The sequence below is a fragment of the Mus caroli genome, chromosome 1, assembly GCF_900094665.2.
Source record: "Mus caroli chromosome 1, CAROLI_EIJ_v1.1, whole genome shotgun sequence".
Classification (NCBI taxonomy): domain Eukaryota; kingdom Metazoa; phylum Chordata; class Mammalia; order Rodentia; family Muridae; genus Mus; species Mus caroli.
In genome coordinates, this window is record NC_034570.1 from 178,631,311 (window position 1) to 178,656,499 (window position 25,189).

A 25,189-nucleotide genomic window follows, 5' to 3' on the forward strand; every position below is an offset into this window, starting at 1 on the left:
TCCTCAGCTTGTCTCATTCTGGCATGCACTGCCAGCTGCGGTCAGTAGCAGCACACACACACACACACACAGAGTGATGACACCCTGTCTTAGGACCCCCCCCCCCGGAGCCCACCCACCCAGGGAGCCACCCACCCAGGGAGCCATCCAGGGCAAGTTTTCTAATTTTTCATGCCATACCAGAGACCGCTACCAGACACATGCCCCCCTGTTCTCTATCAATCCTGCCTAACCACTAAGCCAACCACACATTTAGAGTTTTGTTGCTTAAACAGACTATACTGGAGTAAAAAAGTTCATATAGGTGATGACTCCAAAGAATATGATTTTCAGCTTTGTTTACATGTTAATTGTTGTGTGTGTGTGTTTGTGTGTGTGTGTGTATGTGTGTGTAGTATATAGCATGACTTATGTGTATACATTAGAAAGCGATCACCAGACAATTTAGTATATGTGTAACTTTCCAAAAATACCAGTTTCTTTCTGTTTTTAAGTTTCTGTGAGTGGAAGAAATGCTTCAGATCTGTCCTTTTAGCAGCTGGATTTTCTTTGGTTTGGTTTGGTTGGTTTGGTTTGGTTTGGTTTGGTTTGGTTTGGTTTGGTTGGTTTGTTTTGGTTTGTTTGTTTGGTTTGGTTGGTTGGTTGGTTGGTTGGTTGATTGGTTTGGTTTGGTTAGCTGGTTAGGTTAGGTTTGGTTTGGTTTGGTTTGTTGGTTGGTTTGTTTGGTTGGTTGGTTGATTGGTTTGGTTTGGTTAGCTGGTTAGGTTAGGTTTGGTTTGGTTGGTTTGATTTGGTTTGGTTTGGCTTGGTTGGTTGGTTTGGTTTGGTTTGGTTTGGTTTGGTTGGTTGGTTTGGTTTGGTTTGGTTTGGTTTGGTTTGGTTTGGTTGGTTTGTTTTGGTTTGTTTGGTTGGTTTGGTTGGTTGGTTGGTTGGTTGATTGGTTTGGTTTGGTTAGCTGGTTAGGTTAGGTTTGGTTTGGTTTGGTTTGGTTTGGTTTGGTTGGTTGGTTTGGTTGGTTGGTTGGTTGGTTGATTGGTTTGGTTTGGTTAGCTGGTTAGGTTAGGTTTGGTTTAGTTGGTTTGGTTTGGTTTGGTTTGGTTTGGTTTGGTTTGGTTTGGTTTGGCTTGGTTGGTTTGGTTTGGTTTGGCTTGGTTGGTTTGGTTTGGTTTGGTTGGTTGGTTTGGTTTGGTTTGGTTCGTTGGCTTGGTTTGGTTGGTTGGTTTGGTTTGGTTTGGTTTGGTTGGTTGTTTAGAAATGTTCATATCACATCCAGTATTAGTTAGGCAGTGTTTTTCCAAGCAGCATCTTAGAAAGCAGTGTCACCTCCTAACACCTCACAAACATCACACTGGGAAGGGAAATAAAAGACTCTTAGCTGAGTTGTCCTTGGATACTCTTCCCACTGCCATACACACACACACACACACACACACACACACACACACACATATATATACACACATACACACATATACACATAATCAAATTAGAAGGCCTCTGCTAATACACATGGGCTTGGAAAATGGTGATTTCATAGCTGGTCCTGGGGATGAAGGAAGAAGTGTCTCTGACCAGCACAGCTCCTGCCTCTACTCTGGGCAGCTGCCTTCCAACTTTGACTGTTTCCTTAGACTTCCTTGTTTTATTTCCTGTGTGTAATCTGCTCCTCGTTGCTGTCCTTTGGATGGGCTTTACACAGAGAGGATGATGAATGCATACTGACTCTCCCCATTTTTAATGGAATTGCTGCCAGGTTTCTCTCAAGAAATATTATTTTGATGAACTTGGAGAGAATAATTTACCCTTTCATGAAAGAGAGAAGAGAAATCAAATTTTAATATGAAAACTGTTTAAAACCCATTTATTGCTTATATACAGGAATGCAATGTGGATCTGTGTTGTATGACTATTGCCCTCTCTATGGCTCCTATAATCTACAGTGATTAAACCCTTTATTTCCTCAGATTAGAACATTCGTCAGTAAGTGTAAAGAAACTAGCAATCCCTCAGAGAGAAGATTAACAACGGTAAATAATTATAATGACAAATGTAATACTTAGCTGTCCAAAACTACGTATTGAGGATCTGGCTTGGCTTTTTAAACTTTTGCTACATTTATTTATTTGTGTCTTGGGGTCAGGGACACCTTTGTGCCATGGAGAAGTCAGAGGACAGCTTTGTGGAGTTGGTTCTCTTCTTCTTCTACATGGGACCTGGGGATTGAACTCAGGTCTCCAACTTGGCACCAGAAGCATTTATGCACTGTACCGTCTTGCTAGGCCCAGTGTCAACCTTTCTTACAGCACAGGAGCGCAGATTCTCAGAATCCCATCTTTTTTTTTTAAATTCCACATGCAAATGTCAAAGTTCACATCAAATCCTGCAGTTCCTGTTTGTCATGAATGACCTGTGAGCTCAGGGCCATTTCAGGTGTCAGGTCATTTGATTCACAGACCAAGACTTCCTGGTGAATTTAGTTTCCAGTTCATGCACTCATGAAGAAGACACTTTGATCGGATATGATGTTCAAATTCCCAGAAGTAGATAGACACAAAACTAAAATTGTAATCCCTCCTGAGTCTCTGCTCCTTCCAATATACAGCTGCTTCTCTATTAGGTGTTTTAAACTGTTTATCACAAGGGTAAAATAATCTGACTAAGTGATACAAAATTCCATTCTATATGGCTAAAGAAAGTTCACAAACCCTCCTAACCCTTTCCCAACAGGAAACCAGAGTATGTGCAACTATCTGCCCAGCAACGATGAAAGCCACAGCATACTGTGGGCGGTGTGACTTCAACGCCACCACCCATATCTGCACGGTGATGAGAGGGCCTCTCAGTCCCACGGGGAAGAAAGCGGCAGAAGGACTGTGTTCTGCAGCAGAGGAAATAGTTCATTCTGGAGATGTAAACACACACTCTTTCATAGGTAAGGGACGCCACCCACTGCCCATGCTGTAAGCCTAGTGAGAGGCCACTGCTGGTGCAGACTCCATTTCTCTCTGACAATCACCTACATGTCAATCAGCCCATCTTACTTTTAGGCCAACTTGTGGCACAATAATCAGTGACATAATCTAGATGCACTCAAAGTCTGTTATTTAAAATTTTAAGTCAAGCAAGGATAAATGCTATTTTTTTTATTTTATTTATTTATTTTTATGTAAGTACACTGTAGCTGTCTTCAGACACTCCAGAAGAGGGCATCAGATTTCGTTATGGATGGTTGTGAGCCACCATGTGATTGCTGGGATTTGAACTCTGGACCTTTGGAAGAGCAGTCGGCGCTCTTAACCACTGAGCCATCTCGCCTGCCCGGATAAATGCTATTTTAAATTAAATTTTTTTGAAAAAGGAATAAAGCACAAGAAATTAATAAGCTATTTGTGCCTTTCTGAAATATTCCACATATTGATGAATTAATTTCCATTCTCAAAGTTATAAGGCAAACTTCAGTGAGAGCAGTGAGTGGATGCTGCCTTGCTTGGAGGCAGGAAGAGTGGAGAAGCCTGTAGGCTACCGTGAGACCCAGGAGCATTGCTCTGAGGAAGGAGATCACTCCAGAGTGGGACTGTCCCCAAGATGGTGGGTCAACCTCAGAACACTAACCTTCACAGCAACTGAGATAGTAACTTCTAACTACCATTTTGCACTTCTGGATTAGTCTAAGTAGAAGTACTTAGCACTCAGCACTAGCTGAGCTGGAGGAGAAGCTCTGTAGAGTTGAAGATTATTTCTAAATTTGCTCTGCTCTTTACTACAGTTTTATTATTCTAATATTTACCAAAGTCCTTACAGAATATGCTTGGGTTTTTTTTGAGCAAAAAGGATGTGTGTGCTACACATTGAGCCAGAGAAAGTCTGTTTACGTTACATAATTCACACACACTGTAGTTAAATAGACAGAGCAATGCTGTAATCGACATGAACAAGAACAAGGCCTCGCTTAACCACAGGCAGCGAGCATGTCAAATTTCAGGAATGGAAAGTTCTGGGTGGGATGCCAGACTAGAAAGCTGACATAGGGAAGGAGGAGCCAGGGTAAAGTATAACCAACTGGCGTTTACTCCCAGTGCCATGCTAGGTAGTCAGCACTCCCTGCGTACTCCCAAGGCACTCATCTAGTGTGATCATAGGAGGTGAGGGAATGAAGGGTCAGACCTGGAAAAGGAGCTTGCTGTGGGAAGCAGACAGCCCACACACCATGCACACTGAAGCATGAAATCTCCATGCTTCATGTGGGCAAGGGGCTTCCCCCAGAGCACTTGGCACCTCTCTCAAGTGATGCTTCCCTTCAGCTGCCCTTCATCACCCTGCTCTGCTTGGTCCAGGCTTCCCTGGTCAGCCATGAGCCCCCTCTGTCCCTGCAGCATCTGGCTTACAAAGACCACCCACTTGCTGTAGACACTTACCCCATCTTTCCCACTAGCCTGAGATGTTCTTATAAATGATATGTTAGGATTTAACACATGACTCATAAACAAAATTTACTTAATAAATGAAATATAAACAAAATGACATTAGGAAAGGCTTCAAAATAGACCACAGTCTGACCAGTCTTCCAATCTCCCACTGTCAGTTAAATATCACACTCGTGGATCCTCATTCTTAAATGACTGGGTTTCCATCCCAGAGAGGGCCCTGCTTTTATCTGCCACCTGCAATCAAGTCAAGATTTTGAAGGGCTCTCCAAGCATACTTGCAGGAGCCTTCTTCCGAGATAAATAGATGTGCTGCTGATGTGGCATAAGGGCTTTTAAAACCTACACTCCAGATTGCTTTCCCCTCTAGAAAATGCTATAAATTGAACATGAGAAACAAGCTTTCTTATTTGTAGCAGTACTATGGTAGAGCCCCCATCTTCCCAGTCTTAACAGGCGCTTTCCCATGGAGCTGTGTCCCCAGCCAGCTCTCATCTGTTAGTTTTGAAACAGTTTCACTAAATTGCCAAGGCTGGCCTTGAACTTGCGACATAGCCTGAGCTGACTTTGAGTTTATGATTGTCCTTTACATAGTCACGAAAATTGTTAAGTGTCTGATGAGTCCATTTGCTGTGCACTGTATGCATTTAGGGCTCAAAACTAGGATTTGATAATCTGTCAGGAGGCCCATCCCTTCGTTAAGTGAATTCATTAATTGCCTGGATTCATCAGTGTATGCTGTCAGATGTGGAGTTGGTAAAAATCTCTTCCCATTCCGTGTGCTATCATTTTATCATCTTGACAATGTCCTTTCCTTTACAGAAGCTTTTCAGTATCAAGAGGTCCAATTTGTTAATTGTTGATCTTGGTGCCTGAGCTATTGTTCCATTCAGGAAGCCCTTCCATTTGCCAATGCACTCAAGGCTGTTCCCTACATTCTCTTCTATCAGGTTTTGTTGAAGATGCTTTCTTTTTTCCCATTGTATATTTCTGGCTTCTTTATTAGAAATCAGATGTCCATAGGTGTGTGGATCTGTGTCTGGGTCTTTGGATTCCATTCTATTGAATTCCATTGATCAATGTGTCTGTATGCCAATGCCATGCAGTTTTTGTTACTATAGCTCTATAGCACAGCTTCAGACCAGGAATGATAAACCGTTCAGAAGTTCTCTTATTGTACAAGATTGTTTTATCTATCATGGGGCTATTTTTTTCATATGAAGCTGAGTATTATTCTTTCAAAGTCTGTAAAGAATTGTGTTGGAATTTTGATGATGAATATTGCAAAAAACCTATAGATTGCTTTTGGTAGGATGGTCATTTTTTACTGTGTTAATCCTACCAACCCATGAGCATGGAAGATTTTTATGTCTTCTGATATCTTTTTTAACTTCCTTCTTCAAAGATTTGAACTTGTTATTACACAGGTCTTTCACGTGCTTGCTTGGAGCTACCCATAGGTACTCTATATTATCTGTGACTGTTGGGAAGACTGTTTACCTGATTTCTTCCTCCGCCATTTGTCATTTCTATATAGGAGGGCTACTTTTTTTTTTTTTTAGTTTATCTATATCTAGCCACTTAGTTAAAGGGGTTTATAAGCTGTAGGAGTTCCCTGGTAAATTTTGGGGGTCACTTACATATAATAACATGTCATCTGCAAATAGCAATACTTTGACTCCATTCCAACTTGTAGCCTCTTGATCTCCTTTAGTTGTCTTATTGTTCCAGCAAGAATGCCAGCTGCTATACTAAATAGATATGGATAGGGAAGACAGCCTTGTCTTATTCCTAGTTTTAGTGGAATTGCTTTGAGTTTCTCTCCATTTAATTTGATGTTGGCTATAGGCTTGCTGTGAATTGCCTTTATTGGGTTTAGTTATGTCTCGTGCATCTCTGCTCTCGCCAAGGTTTTTATCATGGAGGGGTGTTGGATTTTTGTCAAAGGCTGTGTTGACATCTAATGGAATGATCATGGGGTTTTCTTCGGGGTGTTGGATTTTTGTCAAAGGCTGTATTGACATCTAATGGAATGACCATGGGGTTTTCTTCGGGGTGTTGGATTTTTGTCAAAGGCTGTGTTGACATCTAATGGAATGACCATGGGGTTTTCTTCCTTCACTTTGTTTATACCGTGGATTACAGTAACAGGGTTTGTGTGTAATTCTCTGTCTTTATTGAATCTTGGTGTATCAGGATGACTGTGGCCTCATAAAATGAATTTGACAATGTTGCTTCTGTTTTTATTTTGTGGGATAATTTGAGGAGTATTGATATTATGTCTTCTTTGAAAGTCTGGTTAAATTCTATGCTAAAGCCATCTGACCCTGGGCTTTTTTCTGTTAGTAGACATTTATTTCCTTAGGGGTTACTGATATATTTAAAATCTTTAGTTGATCTTTATTTTACTTTGTTAAGTGGTATCTATCCAGAAAATTTTCGAAAAAACCAAAAAAAAAAAAATTTCCATTTATTTCAGATTTTCCAATTTTGTGTAGCACAGGTTTTTGAAGTGTAACCTGGAGATTCTTTGGATTTCTTCTGTGTCTCTTGTTACGTTTCCTTTTCATTTCTGATTTTGTTGGTTTGGATATTCTCTCTTTGCTTTTTACTTAGTTTGGATAAGGGTTTGTCTGTCTTGTTGATTTTCTCAAAGAACCAACTCTTCTTTTCATTGACGCTCTGTATTGCTCTCTTCATTTCTATTTTATTGATTCAGCCCTGAGTTTGATTATCTCCTGCCATCTACTCCTTTGGGGTGTGCTTGCTTCTTTTTGTTTGAGAGCTTTCTGGTATGCTGCTAAGTAGCTAAGTAGTGTGAGATCTCACTAACTTCCTTCTAAAGGCACTTAAGTGCTATTAGCTTTACTCTTAAATCGTTTTCACTGTGTCCCATATGTTTGGGTATGTTGTGCATTAATTTTAATTGAATTCTAGGAAGTCTGTTTTTATTTCTTCCTTGATCCAGTGATCATAGAATAGAGTTGTTCAGTTTCCATGAGTCTGTAGGCTTTCTGTTGATTCTGTTGTTGAAGTCCAGCTTTAATCCACGGTGATCTGACATGATACAGTCCATTATTTCAATTTTCTTGTATCAGTTGAGACTTGCTTTGTGACCAAGTATGTGGTCAGTTTTTGAGAATGTTCCATAAGATGCTGTGAAGAAGGATTTCTGTGCGTGTGTGTGTGTGTGTGTGTGTGTGTGTGTGTGTGTTTGAGTGTTTGGGTGAAATGTCCTGGAGATATTTGATAGTTCCCTTTGACTCATACTCTCTGCTAGCTCCATTATTTCTCCATTTAGTTTCTGTCTGGATGACATGTCCACTGGTGAGAGTGGGGTGTTGAGGTCTTCCACTATTAATGTGTAAGGCTCAATGTGTGATTTAAGCTTTAGTGGCTGCCCTTGCATTCAGGGCATAGATATTAACCGCCAAGGCCAAAAAAATGGGAATGGGTGGGTAGGGAAGTGGGGCGGAGGGTATGAGGGACTTTTTGGGATAGCATTGGAAATGTAAATGAGGAAAATATGTAATAAAAAATATTAAGAAAAAAAAGAATTGAAATGTGATCTGGATTTTTCCTTTGATGCGTATGAAATTTCTTTCTCCATGTCTTTTGATTAATTTTGGTTTAAAGTCAATTTTGTTAGATATTAGAAGAGCTACACCAACTTGTTTCTTGAATCCATTTGCCTGGAAAATCTTTTTCCAACCTCTTACTCTGAGATAATGTCTATCTTTGATGTTGAGGTGTGTTTCTTGTATGCAAAAGGGTGGATCCTGGTTTTATATCCATTCTGTTAGCCTGTATCTTTTTATGGGAGAATTGAGTCCACTGATATTGAGTGATATCAATAACCAATGAGTGTTAGTTCTTTATGTTATTTTGTTGTAGTTGGTGGTGGAGGTCGTGGTGGTGCATGTGTGTCTCCCCTCTTTAGGTTTTGCTGGTGTGCGGCTATTTATGGCCTATGCTTTCATTGGTGTAGTTAGTTTCTTTGGAGTTGAGTTTCCTTCTATAATTTTCTGTAAGGTTGGATATGTAGTAGATATTATTTAAATTTGACTTTGTCATGAAATATATTACTTTCTCCATCTGCATTCATTGAAAGTCTTGCTGAGAATAGTAGTCTAGACTGGCACCTGTGGTCTCTTAAGAGTCTTCAAGGCATCTATCCAGGACCTTCTGGATTTTAGGATTGTGATTGAGAAGTCAGGTGTAATTCTAAGTGGTCTGCCTTTATATGTTACTTGGCCTCTTTCCCTTGCAGCTTTTAATATTCTTTCTTTATTCTGTGTGTTTAGTGTTTGTGATAATTCTTTAGAATGGGGACTTTCTTTTCTGGTCCACTTTATTAGATGTTCTTTAAGCTTCTTTTATCTTTATGGGCATGTCCTTCTTTAGGTTAGGGAATTTTTCTTCTATGATTTTCTTAAATATATTTTCTGGGATCTTGAGCTTGGATTCTTTTCCTTATATTCCTAATATTCTTAGGTTTAGTCTTTTCACAGTATCCTAGATTTTCTGGATGTTTTGTGTTAGAATTTTCTTATATTCAGCATTTTCTTTGACCAATGAATCTAATTTTTCTACCATATTTTCAACCCCTGAGATTCTATCTTCCATTTCTTGTATTTTGTTGGTAATGCTTGAGTCTGAAGTTCCTGTTCCCTTACCTAGATTTTCCCATTTCCAGAATTTCTTCAGTTTGTGTTTTCTTTATTGCTTCCATTTCTATTTTCGTGTCTTGGACAGTTGACTTCATCTGTTTACTTGCTTGTTTATTTGTTGGATCGCATGGCATTCTTTAAGGGGTTTATTGATTTTGCCCAATTTTTTATTCATCTTTTCCTTGATTTTTTTTTAAGGAACCCCTCATTTCTTTTTCAATGATCTCTATCATCATCATAAAGTTGGTTTTAAGGTCATTTTCTTACGTTTCAGCTGCATTAAAATCTTCATGTCTTTCTGTCTCCAGTGGTGCCATATTCCGGATCTGCTGTTGATTGTGTTCTGACCCTGGCATTTATGCATTGGGTCTGGATGATTAAAGTTCTAGATGCTGACTTCTAAGGTTGTCTTTGTTGAATAGGTATTCTGTTCCTTGGTTTCTGTTTCCTCTTTGGTCTTCTGGTCTTTGTGGCCTGGATTTCTGGTGGCCTGCTTGAATGATCATCCACTAGGAAGTTTGTGACCAGGTTAGGGACTTGATTTCTGGCAAACAGCTTGGCCTGTGGTGCAGTGGGGGTAGGGTGGAGGTCTATGTTCTTCTGATGGGTATGACCTGCACCTGAGTAACTGGAGTCTAGTAAAATTGAGCATAGGGACCCTCTGAAGGATGGCTGGTAAGGTGGGAGTAGAGAGGCTATGGAATGTGTCTTTGGGAACCTAGTCTAGGGAGTAGAACAGTTCAGCTGGCAGGGACACACTCACCTGTCCTTCTGACTCCTGTCTTACTTTTGAGATAGGTTCTCCCACTGGTTGAGTGCTCTGGGATCCACTTGTCTCTACCCTGCCCCACCTCCCCCCGCCCATGCTAGGATTCCAACACTGCTGAGTATAGCTTTTACCATGTATCCTGGGTGTGGAGCTCATGCTTATACAACAAGCCCTACACAGTCTGACTTCTCCCTCCAGCCTCTCAGTTGTTTCTTTATAAATACTTCTCTCTTCAGAAACAATGAATTCCTTGCTGTGTGACTACCATCTCCACATCTACTTAACACTTCATTTTTTTTCATGCTTTATAAAATAAATTAGATTTTTATTTATGCACAAAGGAATAAGAGTATTAAGCATTAGTTTTAAATGTTTAGAGATCTAGATTTTAAGGGATTAGAAGTAAGAGTCTGTAATGTTTTCATGAAGGACCAGAATTCATTTCCCAGTACCCAAAATGGGGGAGGGGTGCACACACCTTTCTATAACTCCAGGTCCAGGGGATACAATGATATCTTCTGGCCTCTGTAAGCACCAGAACACACATACACACACACACACACACACACTCATAAACACACACAGAGAGAAAGAGAAACAAAGAAATAAAAACTACAAGGTGGTTTGACTTTAATTTTTAGTATGATAGTTAGAAAGAAAGAAAGAGAGAGAGAGAGAGAGAGAGANAGAGAGAGAGAGAGAGAGAGAGAGAGAGAGAGAGAGAGAGAGAGAGAGAAAGGAAGAAAGAAAAGCCCTCAGAGTCCGATTTTTGTCTTGCAGATAGAGACCTCAAGCCAAGCACTGTGTATGAATATAGAGTTTCTGCATGGAACAGCTATGGGCGAGGATTCAGCCAATCCGTGAGAGCCAGCACAAGAGAAGATGTGCCTGAAGGAGTCAAGGCCCCTAGATGGGCCAGGACCGGCAATCATGAAGACGTTATTTTCTTACAGTGGAAAGAGCCCATGCAGTCAAATGGTATTGAGCTGCTTCAAAAGTCGAATTACCAGCCTTGTACATTCCTACCGTTGGGAAATGAGTGTACTGCACATTGACATGCCTCCAATTGGTGGGAAACGTTTACTGATAAAAGAAAACCCCTGTGTCTGCTCATTGCTCATCGTTTTGAGACTAAATAAATAACAATGCTAAAAATAATGACTCAAAACCTCCCAGACCATTGCACCCACCAGAGTTGCTCTCAAATAAGCAGATTATATTTTAAATCAAAATTGTCCTATTGTTGAAAATAAATCCTTTTAGACACAAACAGAGATAAACATAAATAACTCTGTTCAGCCATTCCTCTTCCCTCTGGTAGTATAACTGAAAACTACTTGATCAAACAAACAAATAAATAAAAAAACATGTTACATTTTAAAATGCTACAGTACCCCATTTCCTTAACAATTCTATGACAGAGCTGTTGAGACAGCTCAGTAGTTAGAGGACATTCTCTACCATGCCTAACTACCTGAGTTTGATCCCTGGGACCTGCATGGTAGGAGAGAAATGACTCCATAAAGTTGTCCTCTGACCTCTGACCTCCAACCTCCATACCAATGCGTGTACAGATATACATACACATATGCATGCGCATAAAGAAATGTAATTGGGAAAGTTCTATGGCATACATGTTGTTTGACATTTGAAATGGCATGACACACAGCATCACTGTTCTGCCTTCCAGGTCCTATCATTCACTATATTCTTTTTCGAGACGGAAGGGAGCGCTTTCAGGGAACAGCACTGAGCTTCACGGACACGCAGGGAATTCAGCCACTCCAGGAATACTCATACCAGCTGAAGGCTTGCACAGCTGCTGGCTGTGCTGTCAGTTGCAAGGTGAGAAGAGCTCACCTAACCATGGGAAGAAGGGTCCAGGGCCAGGGCTGTGTGAATGAACATCTTGGGTATGATTTGTCCAAAGCCAGAAAACCATGTCTCCTTCAGAGTGGTACTGAGGAGAGTGTGTGTCATTGGGTGTTGATGCTTATATCTGAAAGGAGAGATTCTGACAGAGACTTAACCATATATCAGTGCTTTTTTTTAAGACCAGTAAACTCTTAATCGTCAGTGACTCTTTCACAGCCCGTTCCCAGTAATTATCTCTGGGCAGTTGCCGTGATAATTCCCCAGCTGGTCTCACGATGAGGGTTGGTGTCGATGCAAGTAATCAGCTGATGCCCAATAATGTTCACTTGGTGCCAGGTCTTTACATCCTAAGTCCACAGAGTTCATATGGTGTGAGAAGAAACCAAGAACTAGCATCAAGTGTAGTGGCAGCTCTGAAAGGTACTTTGTGACAATGGTTCCACCCTGGCACAGGGATAATAATCTCCTTTCTCAGGCAACAGATTGTGTCATTGCATTCACAGGACTAGATGAGCCCCCATAATGCAGGTTATTCTGAGGCCACCTCTCCAATTCTATTGCTTTTACACATGCCCATGGATCTTTTTATTTCCCAACGGTATGCCCCACTCCCCATGTGGCCCTCCAGTCTTACACTTCCCAGATTCCAGAACTTTGAGGCAGAAACAGAAAGCTCTTCAGATGCTTCTCAGTCACAGGCACCTTGTTATAGTGGCAGGAAATGGAATATGACAGTAGAATTCTACAAAGCTGTAAAAAGGTCCAAAACTACTCATCAGTTTATAATATTGTAGTGCAGGGGGCAGGGGGAGGAATGTTAGCAATCCCCAAGAAAACAGACAGGAGCCAATTTGATGCCACTCACTGCAGGGCCTTTAGTCTATCTGAGTTGGCTTGCACCCTCCCCGCAATGCACCTCTGTGGTGCAGGACAGTTTTGGTGGAGAGAAGAACCCTGAATGTCTATCTGCTTTATAGTAAGCAGCAAGCAGGAAGTACGTGTGCAAGCATCTAATTGGAAAGCTACTACGGCCTGTAATATAATTGGCTGGTGCTGGGAGTTATATCATAAACTTAACTTTTACTCCCCTCTGCGTTGGTGGTCATTAGGCAGGGGGTGGGCTTGTAACCTGGGGTGCAGATTTCTTGGGGGAATGACCTGGAGATGCTGGTCTTGTTGAGGGTGTAACCTGGAGATGCTGTTCTTGTTGGGGATTAGCCTAGAGACTGGAGCTAGGCTCCCATATTGTTTGGGGGAGGGGGGGCAACTTGGAAACTAATGTTAGGTATCAGCCTGTTAGTTTAACTTAGGTCGGGTTCTCTAGATTGGAGTCTGAACTTAAAAGCTTTGGCCTCTCATCATCATGTCATCAAACTTTAGAAAAACCAATGCATGAACTGTGTACGTATGTTCTGTGTAGATAAGTGACCTCAGCCTTCAGCAGCAGCCTTACTACAGAATAATAAAGGCCCAGATTTATGTTCCTGGGATCAGAACAAGAGGTTGGAAATGTAGTCAGTTGGTAGTGCTTGCCTAGCTTGCACAGAGCCCAGGCTCAGTCCCCAGGATGCAGGTGACACAGTAAGCAGGATTTGATGTGAACTCTGTACAGAAGACACAACTGTGTCCAGCCCACATCTCATGTTCATATACACCCCTGAGTTGCTGTGACTGAGCCCCAAGACTAAACTAGGAACTGCTTATAGCATTATGAAGTATTGTGGCATTTTTTGTCTGTGTTTCTCAAGCACAAACTTGGTAGATGGCAATGACACATCACAATGTCAAGGGTTGGATGCCAAGAAAAGAAGAAAGGAAAGTGGTACATTTATTTTTAAGGTATGTGGCTTCAGCTATTTGTAGGTGCGGTTGCTGTGGCCCAGGCAGAAACAAAGACGTTAAAACAATAAGATTATCTTCAAGCTTCTCAAAACTATTTAAGAGAAAGAGCAGATAGCAGGGAGGTAGAGGCAGATATCGTTTGTCATTGTAAATGAAAAAATGCTGCCTGCTAGACCAGGACATGGGCTTGCTAGGGAGATCTGTGCGGGAAGTTACAGCAGTAGGTTTAGATGTGATCATCAAAGGCACTAGGGAGAAGCAGAAGCAGAGCACCTTGTGGTGAACGACAGAGACTGCCTCAGAACGAATAAGAAAGGAAACTCCAAAAAATGAGACTAAGAAGAAACAAAGAGTTATGCGGGCAAAATAACCAAGTGCCATCTCACAGAGGCCGGCTTTGTAGGGAGCAGCCTGGAGACACCCTGGCCAACAGAATGGCTCTAAAGCTCTTTGTCAGGTTAAAACTTCAGGAGAGTGGGCTCTGCAAGAGCCACACAACACTCTGAATCTGACTCACACACCACCACACACTTGGACAGTTTTGTTCAACAGAGCCACGGAGAGAACCGAGCCTACCACTATGCAGACAGATGGCAGCTGATTGGCTCAATGAAAGTTATGGTCTGAACGGTCCTTGAACAATTCTGTATTTGTGCATAAGAGGCCCTGGGTCTACCAGATGCCAGAACAATTGGTTAAAACATGAAATCAGGTTCATCCTGGGGGAAAACATATCCCCAACCACAAGCGCTGTTGGTTCTGAGTAAACATATTTTGACATCCATTTTTTTTTTTGATCCATACTTTGACACCATTGACTCAACAATGGCTGACTTTTTTTCTTCTCACTGGGTTTGGTTCTCTTTCTAGAACACTGGTGTAGATAGCATGCAGTCCTCTCAGGAAGAATACAGGGAAGTCTGCCCTTTATGCCGCTGAAAGTCTGCTCTGTGCAAGCAAGTTTAGACATAGCTTTTGCTCCATATTTACTGATGCTTAACTTTACGAAATCAGGCTGTTAAAATGCAAAGACACTGATGGGCCATATGGAAGACAGTTCTCCAGGAAGACAGTCTGCCAGGCGGGTCGCACTTGTTTAAACTGAGAGCTGCACTCTGCCTTCAAAATTGTTGTCGGACCTGTTGTGATAAATAGTAGTTGGAGACTTATATAATGTATTCAAGGTCAGATTTCATTGTTTAAATAGGATGAAAGGGAAGGAATGGAAAGTGGGGAGGGACTGCTTCACCTAGCCTTTGCTAATGATATGCCAGCCAGACAGCAAGGCTCTAAAACAAAAGCGACATTTTCATTGATCAGGATTCCTCCTCTGTGGACAATGGCAATAAATGGCCCTTTAATTTCCTCGCTCACAGGTAGTCGCTGCCACCGCCCAAAGAATCCCGGAGAATGTCTCACCACCAAACATCACAGCCCAGAGCTCAGAGACTCTACACCTCAGCTGGAGTGTCCCCGAGAAAATGAAAGATGCCATTAAAGCGTACCAGCTCTGGCTGGATGGGAAAGGGCTCATCTACACGGACACAAGTGACAGGAGGCAGCATACGGTTACAGGTGACAAAACGGGAAATCTACTGGAGGAGGCTGTCATTGCAGTGGGGTTGGGGCAAGCCTCCCAGGGGTGTGCGTTTGATATATGAGGTCACTCTGAAAGGACACATTCTCTTGACATATGGTCAGGTCCCACTTATCCATGCTAATCGAAGAGCCCACACTGGCAGCAATAAGCCATGGCAGCAGAGAACTTCAGAAATAATTTACATTTGGCTTTGATAAGCAGTGTGTCGAGAGGGGGCTTGTGTCAGGATTAACTTTTATTTTGTCTTTTTTTTTTTTTTTTAAAACAGTATGATGAATTTTCATTCCTCAGGGACATAGTCACAGATAGTGACGCTCGGGCAGCCAAGTAAGGGCGAGGAGGTAGAAGAAAGCTAGCCCATAGAGGGGTGCCTAGCATTCACTCATTGACAGTTCCTGCTCGGAACTTCTTGTCGTTATCACTTCTGTTAATTAGTAGCAATTGTATTATTTCTGACTATGTATAATATTGTCATCATTACTACAATAGTGCATTGCTGAAGCAAAATGTTAGCTCAACCCTCCTGGTGATCATAATAGCTATTAATGTGGGTAGCTTGGATATTTCATTTGAAGAGAAAAATGTATTTTCTTATCGCCTTGTTTAATTTAATCATCGACTTCATACCACCTGGTAGTTTAATACTTGGCTTTTGTCTTTTTTTTTTTTTTTTTCTTTTGCCTTCCTCACTGGCAAATGTAGGCTGCGGGAGGGCGGGGACCTGACCTGTCTGTTAGGGGCTGCACTGTTCATGCCTAAATTCATGGCTAGCAGGCCAATGGGAGCTGAGTGAATTGGGTGGGGAGGGAAGGAAGGGGACAGATGAGCTAAAAGATCACAAACACTATCTGAACACTGGCGTGCACTGATTCAGTTCTTGTCTCAAGCCTACAAGGGCAGAGCTGATTCTTAGCTCTGTTTTATTGGGGGGGGGACACTTTTGGGGACAAAGTTATCTAGTTTACTCTTGGGATTCACTGAGTCAGTATAAACACACCTCGAAGTTGACCTCCTGAGACCGGGATTTTTCCAAACTGTCACAATTTCTCCACATCTTTCTAAGACTTCCCAAAGCAATGACCTCTTTCTGCTCAGCTCTGTGCTCTCAAAAAGCATTCGCTGAACAGATAACAAAACTTTCAGTAAAGCACAGAAGTGTCTAGAAAGATATGCCTGCACTTTCAGGAGCCAAAATGTATGCCGCACCCACGGAAAAGTCACTCCATGCATGGCACTTTGTTCAAAAGTTCCATGATTTTCTGCCATCTAAGCAAGCCTTGACCGACCAGCATCTCCGGTGTTTTTTTACAGAGGCCCCGTGGGTCCTAGGAAGACATTAGCATGTGCCTGCATGCCTGCACATCTTACTCCACATCTGGAGATCGAGAGCTGACCTTGAGATAGCATGGGAAGGGAACCATTTCGATTTCATCAGCTCAGTGCTCTCGCTGGTTTCTTACTTCTTATTTCACTTGAAGTAAAATAAGCACAAGTACAGAACTAGAGTATTGTTTTGTGTGATAAAAGGAATGATTGCATTCTGGCGCATTTGCTCCTCCCCACTTCCCTATAACTAAGGGAAGTTTGTAGCATCCGTGCTTAAAAGATGAACAAAACTCACCCACTCAGAGCATTTACAGCATTTACCAGTCTGTAAAGGAAACAGAATGGTGTGTGTGTGTGTGTGTGTGTGTGTGTGTGTGTGTGCACGAGTGCTTGTATGCACACATGTGTATGCACACACATACATATATACATGTGTGCCTACTGCTACCCAATGGTTATTGTCTTGATAATACATAAGACTTTTTAAATAAGATTGTGAGGGTTGGGGAGATGGCCCAGAGGATGAAGGTACCACCGTGCAAGTATTGACATTAAAAAGAAAACAGCCAGTTGCTGAGGTGGCGTGTATGTGTAATCCTAGCACTGGCTTGGGGAGTGAGCAGGGAGACAGGAGGATTCCTGAAGCTCACTGACCAACCAATGTAGCCAAATCAGTCAGCACCAGGTTTAGTGAAAGACCCAAAATAAAGTAGAGAGCAATCGAGGAAGACACTTGATGTTGACCTCTGACCTCCACAAACACAGGCACTGGCAGACTCTATACACACTCTCTTCTCACAGAGAACAATTAACAAGTCAGTTAATTAGCACTGTGGCCTCTAAGATGCCCTTGCCAGAGGGAAGGCTGCCAGGTAAAGGTATGATGGCATGGATCAGCACAGAATGCAGAGCTGGCAATTGAAGGACCTGGAGTGTTGTAACTGAATCTGAGTTATTCATCCCTTAAAATCAGCTAAAGCCACCTAAAGCCATGTACTGGCTGATATTAGTTTCACAATAAACTGAGAGGCAAAACTGAAGAACAGTGGTCCAGCAGTCTCTATCTTCTCAGGTCCCCTGGCCATGAATTGCTGCCAACTCTATTGGTTTGCATCAGAGACTGACTCTGAGATGCCAGCAAACCAAATTCAATTATAATGTACAAAGCCATGGGATGGATGGCCTCATTAATTATAAAATAATTGCAAAGTCCTCTCTTTAAATCCCTTTGCTCCTCTGATCTTTCCTTTCACTGCCATTCCCAATCAATATTTTCATGTCAAAGAGGAATTTATACACTCACAGTAGTGCCAGAGGTCCTTGTGTTAGAATCAGGATTATAAAGTTTTCCTATATAAGTTAAACCTTTACAAAAATCATAAAGTAGAAGTAATTCTTGAGAGGACCTATTTTATATTTCTTTTACTATTTTTTGAGTTTTTTTTCCTACATGGGTCTTATATTTGCCTCATTTATACCTTCTCTCTGCCTACTGCAGTACCTCCCATCTCCCCAAGCTCCTCCCATATTTGTCTTTAGTTACTATTCTTACATATATGTGTGTACACATGCGTATGTATTAATACCACCTGCTGAACTCATTCACTGTTGCTCAGACATGTATGTGTTTGGGGCTGACTACCTGGATAACCTATCAGGAGGGTCCTCCCTAAGGAAATCTGATTTTCTGTCTCTCCATAACCATTCATTGCCTGCAGCTCCTCATCTAGGGCTTGGGCCTTGTGAGATTTCCCCCATCCACACTGGGAAGTCAGGAGATGGTCAGTTGGGGTTTTCACTGTGCAGGTCCTGCTTAGGTGGCCAGATTGTTGAACTTTTATGGGTACAGATTCTTCGGTGTGTGTAGAAGACACTGTCTCACAGCAGACTGACATTCTGGTGATCTGACTCTTACAGTCTTTCTCTCCCACTTTTACAATTTGCCCTATCGTTGAGTGGAGGGTTCATGTGGTACTGAGTGGAGATGTGTCTAATAGGGTTGGACCCCCACAGTCAGTTCTTCTCCACAGTTGGACCAGTGGTGGGTCGCTATGAGAGTCTCCAGAGTCATCTGGTCCATTGTCTGCCTTAACTTTCACCTGGGCAGTAAAGTCCTAAAGAGAGGGAGTTCAAAGCTTGCTACGTGCAGTTCCTGTGGAGTAGGAGTGATGTGAGTCTCGAGCATCTCTCAACCCAGGATCTTCACGGTGCGATGTGCTTTCTCTGCCACGGAGCGCCAGGTCCGTGGTAAGCTGACTGACCAAAAGCATCTATTTTATGATGCAATGGGTATTTTACTGAGTTCATGGAATGGAGGAAAAGATTAGAATTTACTTCCCAGCCTGGCATGGATGTTTGCTGAAAGGCTGTCTAAGATGCCTGAAATAAATAAACATTCCAATTTGTCTTCATTTCCAAAACCTGGTATTCCTTCAGCAACAGGGCTCTAATGAAGTTGTAGCGCTAGCCTTCCTGGAGCCTGAAGGATCATGGTCCTGAGGATGGCAGGAAGGACTGCCAGCACCTCACCACAGCCATGTTGTCTCCGTGCTTACTTTTAATTACCTCAAAGCCTCGGAAACATGAGCTTATAAATGCTTTGTGGGAATAGTGGCGAAGGCCCTCAGCACGCGAAACCCATAAATTGCTTATAATCCTCTCAAGATGTTTTTAAAAAAAAAAAAAAAACATTAAGTAATTGAAGACAGGAAGTCCGAAGTTAATTATTTAGAGGTGTTATCAATGCTTTAAGTAAACTGGAGGCATTGTCTGCTATCTCCACACACCAAACCCCAGGGGACTCAGGAGATAGCAGTTCCCCCCAGCTCATATTCACTAATGCAAACAGCACATGGTAGCTTGTCAATAGAGACCTCCCCAGATCCTTTGTGACTAAATTCATCCACTGTTCTGTCCTACACACAACACTTGGGTGGCAGCTATGGCGCTTGTAGGCTGCCTGTGTCTTAGGAATAGAGGGGAAAGTAAGTTTACCTCGTGGCTGAGTCCAGAGAAGAGTGAACGAATGGATCACATCTTGTTTAGCAGTGGGTCTGAGAGGGCCCATGTGTCTGGGGAAACTGTTGCCAAATGGCTAACTTATGGGCTGCTAATTATTGCCAGGCAGTCAGAAGACACACCCAGCCATTAAGTAGGGAGCAGGAGTCAATATGCCTTCTCCCATCAGTTTCAGGTTGTTGAAAGCCTTTTGTGCTAGATAATACAAACCCTAGATAATCAGTTTACAACAGGAAGACGACTATTAACATTATGCTGAAACAAGTCTTATACACACCATTTTTTTGAGGGAGAGAAAATGTAGTTTGGGCATCTGTATGACAAAAAGTGGGACATCTTTGTGAAGAGTCTAGATAGCTTTAGATAACTCCTTTGTGTGGTGGCAAACTATCTTTGCTCTCAGGGTATTTATGTTTTAGCAGGCCCAGAGATGGCTCAGAGGATAAAGCACTTGCCTTACAAGCATAAGGGCCTAAGTTCGAATCCCCAGGACGCACATAAACCTGGGCATGGTAGCATATATCTGTAACCCCAGTGCTCCTGTATCCAGCAAGATGGGGGAGAGAATGAAGAAGGCTTGGAAATCCAATACCAACTAGGCTGGTGCTGAGTAGCAGTGAACTGCAAGAGACCTGGCCTCAAACAAAGTTAAAGGTGATGACTCACACTCGAGTTGTCCTTTGACCACACATATACACACACACACACACACACATGTGCATGAATACACACACACACACATGCACATGCACAAATACACACACATGGATGTACGTACACACACATACACACATATATGTGCATGAAAACACACACATGCACAAATACACACATATAAACACATACACACATACACATACAACATACATGCATGAATACACACACATGGATGTACACATACACACATGCATGCACATACATATGCATATACATGTGCATGGACACATATATGTGCATGAATACATACAGATGCACACACACAACAGGGAGGAGGGGGAACAATCAAATAAATAACATTTTTTGTTTATGCCTTAACTAGTAGGTAATCTTTATAAGGACAGAGACAAGAGCTTCTTGTTACCTGATTGTCCTCTGTTCACAGTAATTCACATGTTAAGAATATTCTTTTTTAATAAAGATTCTCATGTATGCAGCCCAAGTCAGACTCAAAATTGCTGCATGACCACAGATAGCCTTAGACTTCTGATCCTCCCGGATCACCTCCTCACCGCTGGGCTTGTAGAAGGGCCTACCATGCCTACCTTCCAAGCAAGTACTCAGGACAGCGCCCAGAACTTTCTTGAATGAGTAAATATTGGATAGAAAACTATAACACATAAAGGCCTCTATCTGTTTTCATTGTAGATAAAAGTCCCACTCTCAAAAACATCTGAGTAAGGCAGGACAGGTTATACATTCTGCAAGACCTGTTACAAAGTAAAACTTCAGGCTTCCCTGTTCAAAAGCTATTGAGGATTTCTAGATAGCAAGAGCGGAACAGTTGAATAGCTGAAGAGTCAGGCTCAGAAAGAAGCCAGGGCCTCTGAGCAAGGCCACCCACACCTTCCAACCACCCTGACATTGAACCGCACAGACAGGCAACCTCTTTTACAGACACAGACCCAAAGAAAACTAGGACTATGACCATGTCCTCCAAGCCACCAGTAGCTTCTGCCCTGCAGTCACATGTACTGACATGGTAATCATTCCCCACGCATGATGCAACCCCTGACCCTGACCCGTGAGTGTCGGACCTGTGAAAATGTACGTGAAGACTGATTTCATTTTCTTTTTCCAAAGCTGAGGAAAGCTTGCTTAGCGCCTGCTTTGAAAACTGAATAACATAGCATCAGCCACTCATTTCCTTTCTGTTAAGCCTGCAAGTGGCCATAGCATTGAGCCCAAAGAACCAAAGGCAAGAACTGCCTAGATACTAGCTTCTAAGGAATACAGTAGTCCTCCCTGAACCCCAAGGGCTCCAAGGTTGGTACCTAAGCTATCACTAACATCATGGTTTGTCTCAGTGGCTCTGCCTGTCCCTTGCTATCTGTGTTGTCTGTGTTTTGTGTGTCTGGACATAACAAAACTGGAGACCCTACTTCAATATATAAAGTAAACAGAGATCTGGGCCTATAGCCCAGTTTCAGAGCCCCAAGAAGCATGCTAGACGCCCTGGGTTCAACCCCCAGCACCACCAAGACATAAATAAACCAACTATACATAGGGTCAGCTTCCAACAAATGTATACATTAGAGTAAACATTGCCAGTCTCCTTTGTTGTTGTTGTTGTTTTGTTGTTGTTGTTTTTGGTTTGATTTGGGTTTTTTGTTGTTGTTGTTTTTCGAGACAGGGTTTCTCTGTATAGCCCTGGATGTCCTGGAACTCACTTTGTAGACCAGGCTGGCTTCGAACTCAGAAATCCGCCTACCTCTGCCTCCCGAGTAGTGGAATTAAATGCATGTACCACCATGCCAGGCGGTAGAGTAAACATCACCAGTCTCCTTAAACGTCACTGTGGAATGAACTTTCCAAATTCTTTCAAGGTTTTTGGTGTTGTTTTTGATTTTCATTTTTTTGTTTGTTTTTAGAGTTTGTTGTTGTTGTTTTTGAGAAAGGGTCTTTCCACGTAACCCTGGCTAGACTGGAACCAGCTATGTAGACCAGGCTGGCCTCAAACTCACAGAGACCTGGCTACTCCGACTCCCCTAGTCCTGGGATCAAAGGTGAGAGCCACCGTGTTCAGCCAAGCTTTTCTGAAACATGTTGACATCATTTTCATCTGGAGTCCTTCTACAGTAGTCCTCCCCCTGACTCATCCGGTCAGCCTTTAGAATAGCATACCACGTATCTGGAAACTCCTTAGAAAACAGCAGATAGCATTACAGCATTGTCGGCTGGATGCTTTGAAGTAGCGCTTTCTATCTGAAGTCGTAATGGTCAAAACGCCTTTTCCTGACGATGCATCTGGAGATTAAAAGCCAGAAGCCAGCTGTTCGTTCTAGAGTGTATCACAAATGTAACTAACTTCGACATGGGTTTTCTTTGCCAAATCATATTTTTATGAACCATCGGTGGGGTTTTTTTCCCAGTCCCTTTTTGACGCATATTACTCTTGAAAGTAATGTGAGTTGTAAGTGTGATTATAATGAGTTTGGTTATACGATGCTCCTCTCCTTTCAAAGAGAACATGATTCCCTGTAGGGAAATTCAGGGAATTATTCACCCCCGTCATCTCTGCTATTCTGAGCTGTTAAATGCCTGCTTTGTCTCCCTGGGCTTGCCTTTCTCTGCTCCAGGATGCCATTCCCTGCTCTTCCCATTCAATATCGGGTGCTTGAGTGATGTTTTCTTTTCTCTCTCTCCTCTTCGACTTCAGGATTAAGTTACAGTCCGAATGGTTCCTTTGAGACGTCTCTTTATTCCCCTCTCCACGTCCTGATCAATTCATGAGTAGTTTTCAATTGCTGTGCCCTTTCACTGCCTGTTGCTAATATTTCACATATATATCTCAGTGTAAGGACTACTAATGGGGGCTCACTTAAAATGACAGCAAATCCTATTGCAATGTGTAGATTGGATTGAGGTCTACTGAGTCATTGATAGGAAAGGTCACTGGGTACATGTAAATCGCCCATGCCCTGTGGCAGCTGATGCTTCACTACAGACTATTTAAAGCAGCCCTCTTAAATGCAAAAAAAAAAAAACCCACAAGATCTAAAACATACTAAGGATGGTGCATTAAATAGTGACTTTCTTTGAGTTCATCTGTAGCTAAATTTGGCAGCTAACCAATCACTGCCACAGCCTCAGGTATAAAAACAGAGGTACCTGAAGAACAAATACCTTGCTTGTAGCCTTGGTTAATTTGTTGTTAACTTTCAGAATCCAACAGCCTAACTGGAGTCTCTGGGCTTCTAACTACCACTCTCTCCTGCCTCTGCACATGACTTGTAATAGTATTCAAAAGGAAAAGGCTGAAATAAATAACCCACGTTGGGGTTTCCTATTACTGGAGCTTTCTCTGGGCTTTGAGCAACCCAAGCTGTCATCCTCCTTATAGGACTAGATGCCTGACTCAACTGCTCCGATCTACCTTGTTCAATCCAGTTGTTGAAGCTGCAGCAGTTTCTGATGTCTGTGATCCTCTCCAGCCTCCTCCACCTCTCTGTGGTTAGAACATTATCTGTGAAGTGAGCAGATAAAAACAGTTATCAAAGGGGGCCTGACCCATGGAAGCCATAGAAAGGAGTAGGCTTAATAAATACTAGTATTTTAGCTATGCCCTTTATAATTTTTATTGTATGTGTTTCTGCATATGTGATACATGTGGGCACATACGTGTTTTAATGTTTCTATATAATGGGAACCAGAGGATAACCATTAGAAGTTAGCTCTCCCCTTCCACCGTGGGTTCTGGCAATCACTCAGGTCATTAGGCTTGCCAGTGAGTACCTTCACTGGCTTCTGTTGGCACTGGTCATATAATTTCATAATAAAATCTCTTGATTATAATTGCAGTCCCTCTAAGTTTATCTCTGATGAAGAGGTCAATCAAAAAAGAAGTAAAAGCAGAGAGGCAACTGGGGCGTGAGAACGGAGTCAGGGGGAACAACACCGAGTTCTGTTTCTTTTTCTCCATTTGGACTCCATCCATTCAACAGATTTCTTTCATTTGAAGGGCAGCTAAAATGCGAACAATTAAGTTATTGACTAAAATAATCTTTCTAAGGGAGTGGTTAATTACAGTGTTTTCTAACATCCTCCTGCCTTCATGGTGGTGTTGAATCATCAGAGGGAGAGGCCATCACTGGTGGACTTGAGTTCCTCTAGCTAGGCTCTCTCTGATGCACTTAGAAATGGAGCTTGGGTTCGCCCTAGCTCTGATCTGACCAGCCCCTTCACTCTGTTCTTTGAGTTTCAGCTTTACTGTCTACAAAGCAGGAATAACAACTCCCATGTGGGGAATAGTCAGGGTAAAACTCTCCATACACCTAATAGATTATTTGTGTTGTTAATTCTCTCTTCCATAAATCCCTAACTCTGTCTTGCATAAAGGCAAAGCACAGGAGAGGAGGGAATAATATCCTCCATGATGCCTGTGTGTAACGTGTATAATGTATGTGATCTCAAGCGAAATATGTCCCTGTATATAGATAAATAACATTGCTCATTTTTGAAGCTAGTAATATGCTCCAGTCTCTCAAGCAAATACACTTGGCGAGTGGACAGTTACTGGCTCAAGAGAGTGTAACGTTGCGTGCTAAATTTAGGTTCATCCTAGACTACCAAGTGATTCCATACCGCAGGAGGCCAAGTTTCTTTAAGTCTGAGCTCAGTCTATTTCCAAACTCCAACATGGGGAGGAGGGAAGTTCCAGCAGCTCACCCAGGAGTCATTGTCCAGGATCTGACATTTTGTTGCTCGACGTCACACACTCACTTCTGAGCTGCTAGCACAGACAGCCAGTATAAAGCTCTATGCCTATGTCGTTCCTTCTGTGTCTCAGTTCATGTGGGGTTAACTGAAAGCAAGGCTTAAATCCTGATGCTGCACAAAAGACTGCTTTCTCTGAGAAAAGGTAGAGGTTTTCTGTAAAGAAGATTCTGGGCCCTGTGAAGTTGTGTGGTATCCTGGCAGCCAACAGCAGAAACAGACCAGTGTGTTT

General features: G+C 42.3%; 1 protein-coding gene across 1 annotated transcript in view; it reads left to right on the forward strand.

Annotated features, from left to right (window-relative positions):
• The window catches only part of Ush2a (usherin), a 673,376-nt gene that overhangs the window by 524,740 nt on the left and 123,447 nt on the right, over positions 1 to 25,189 (forward strand). The window contains exons 51-54 of the mRNA XM_021165303.2: positions 2,728 to 2,932; positions 10,644 to 10,841; positions 11,554 to 11,708; positions 14,957 to 15,155. Coding sequence (XP_021020962.1) covers positions 2,728 to 2,932; positions 10,644 to 10,841; positions 11,554 to 11,708; positions 14,957 to 15,155 — 757 coding nt within the window. The remainder of the gene's footprint in view (positions 1 to 2,727; positions 2,933 to 10,643; positions 10,842 to 11,553; positions 11,709 to 14,956; positions 15,156 to 25,189) is intronic.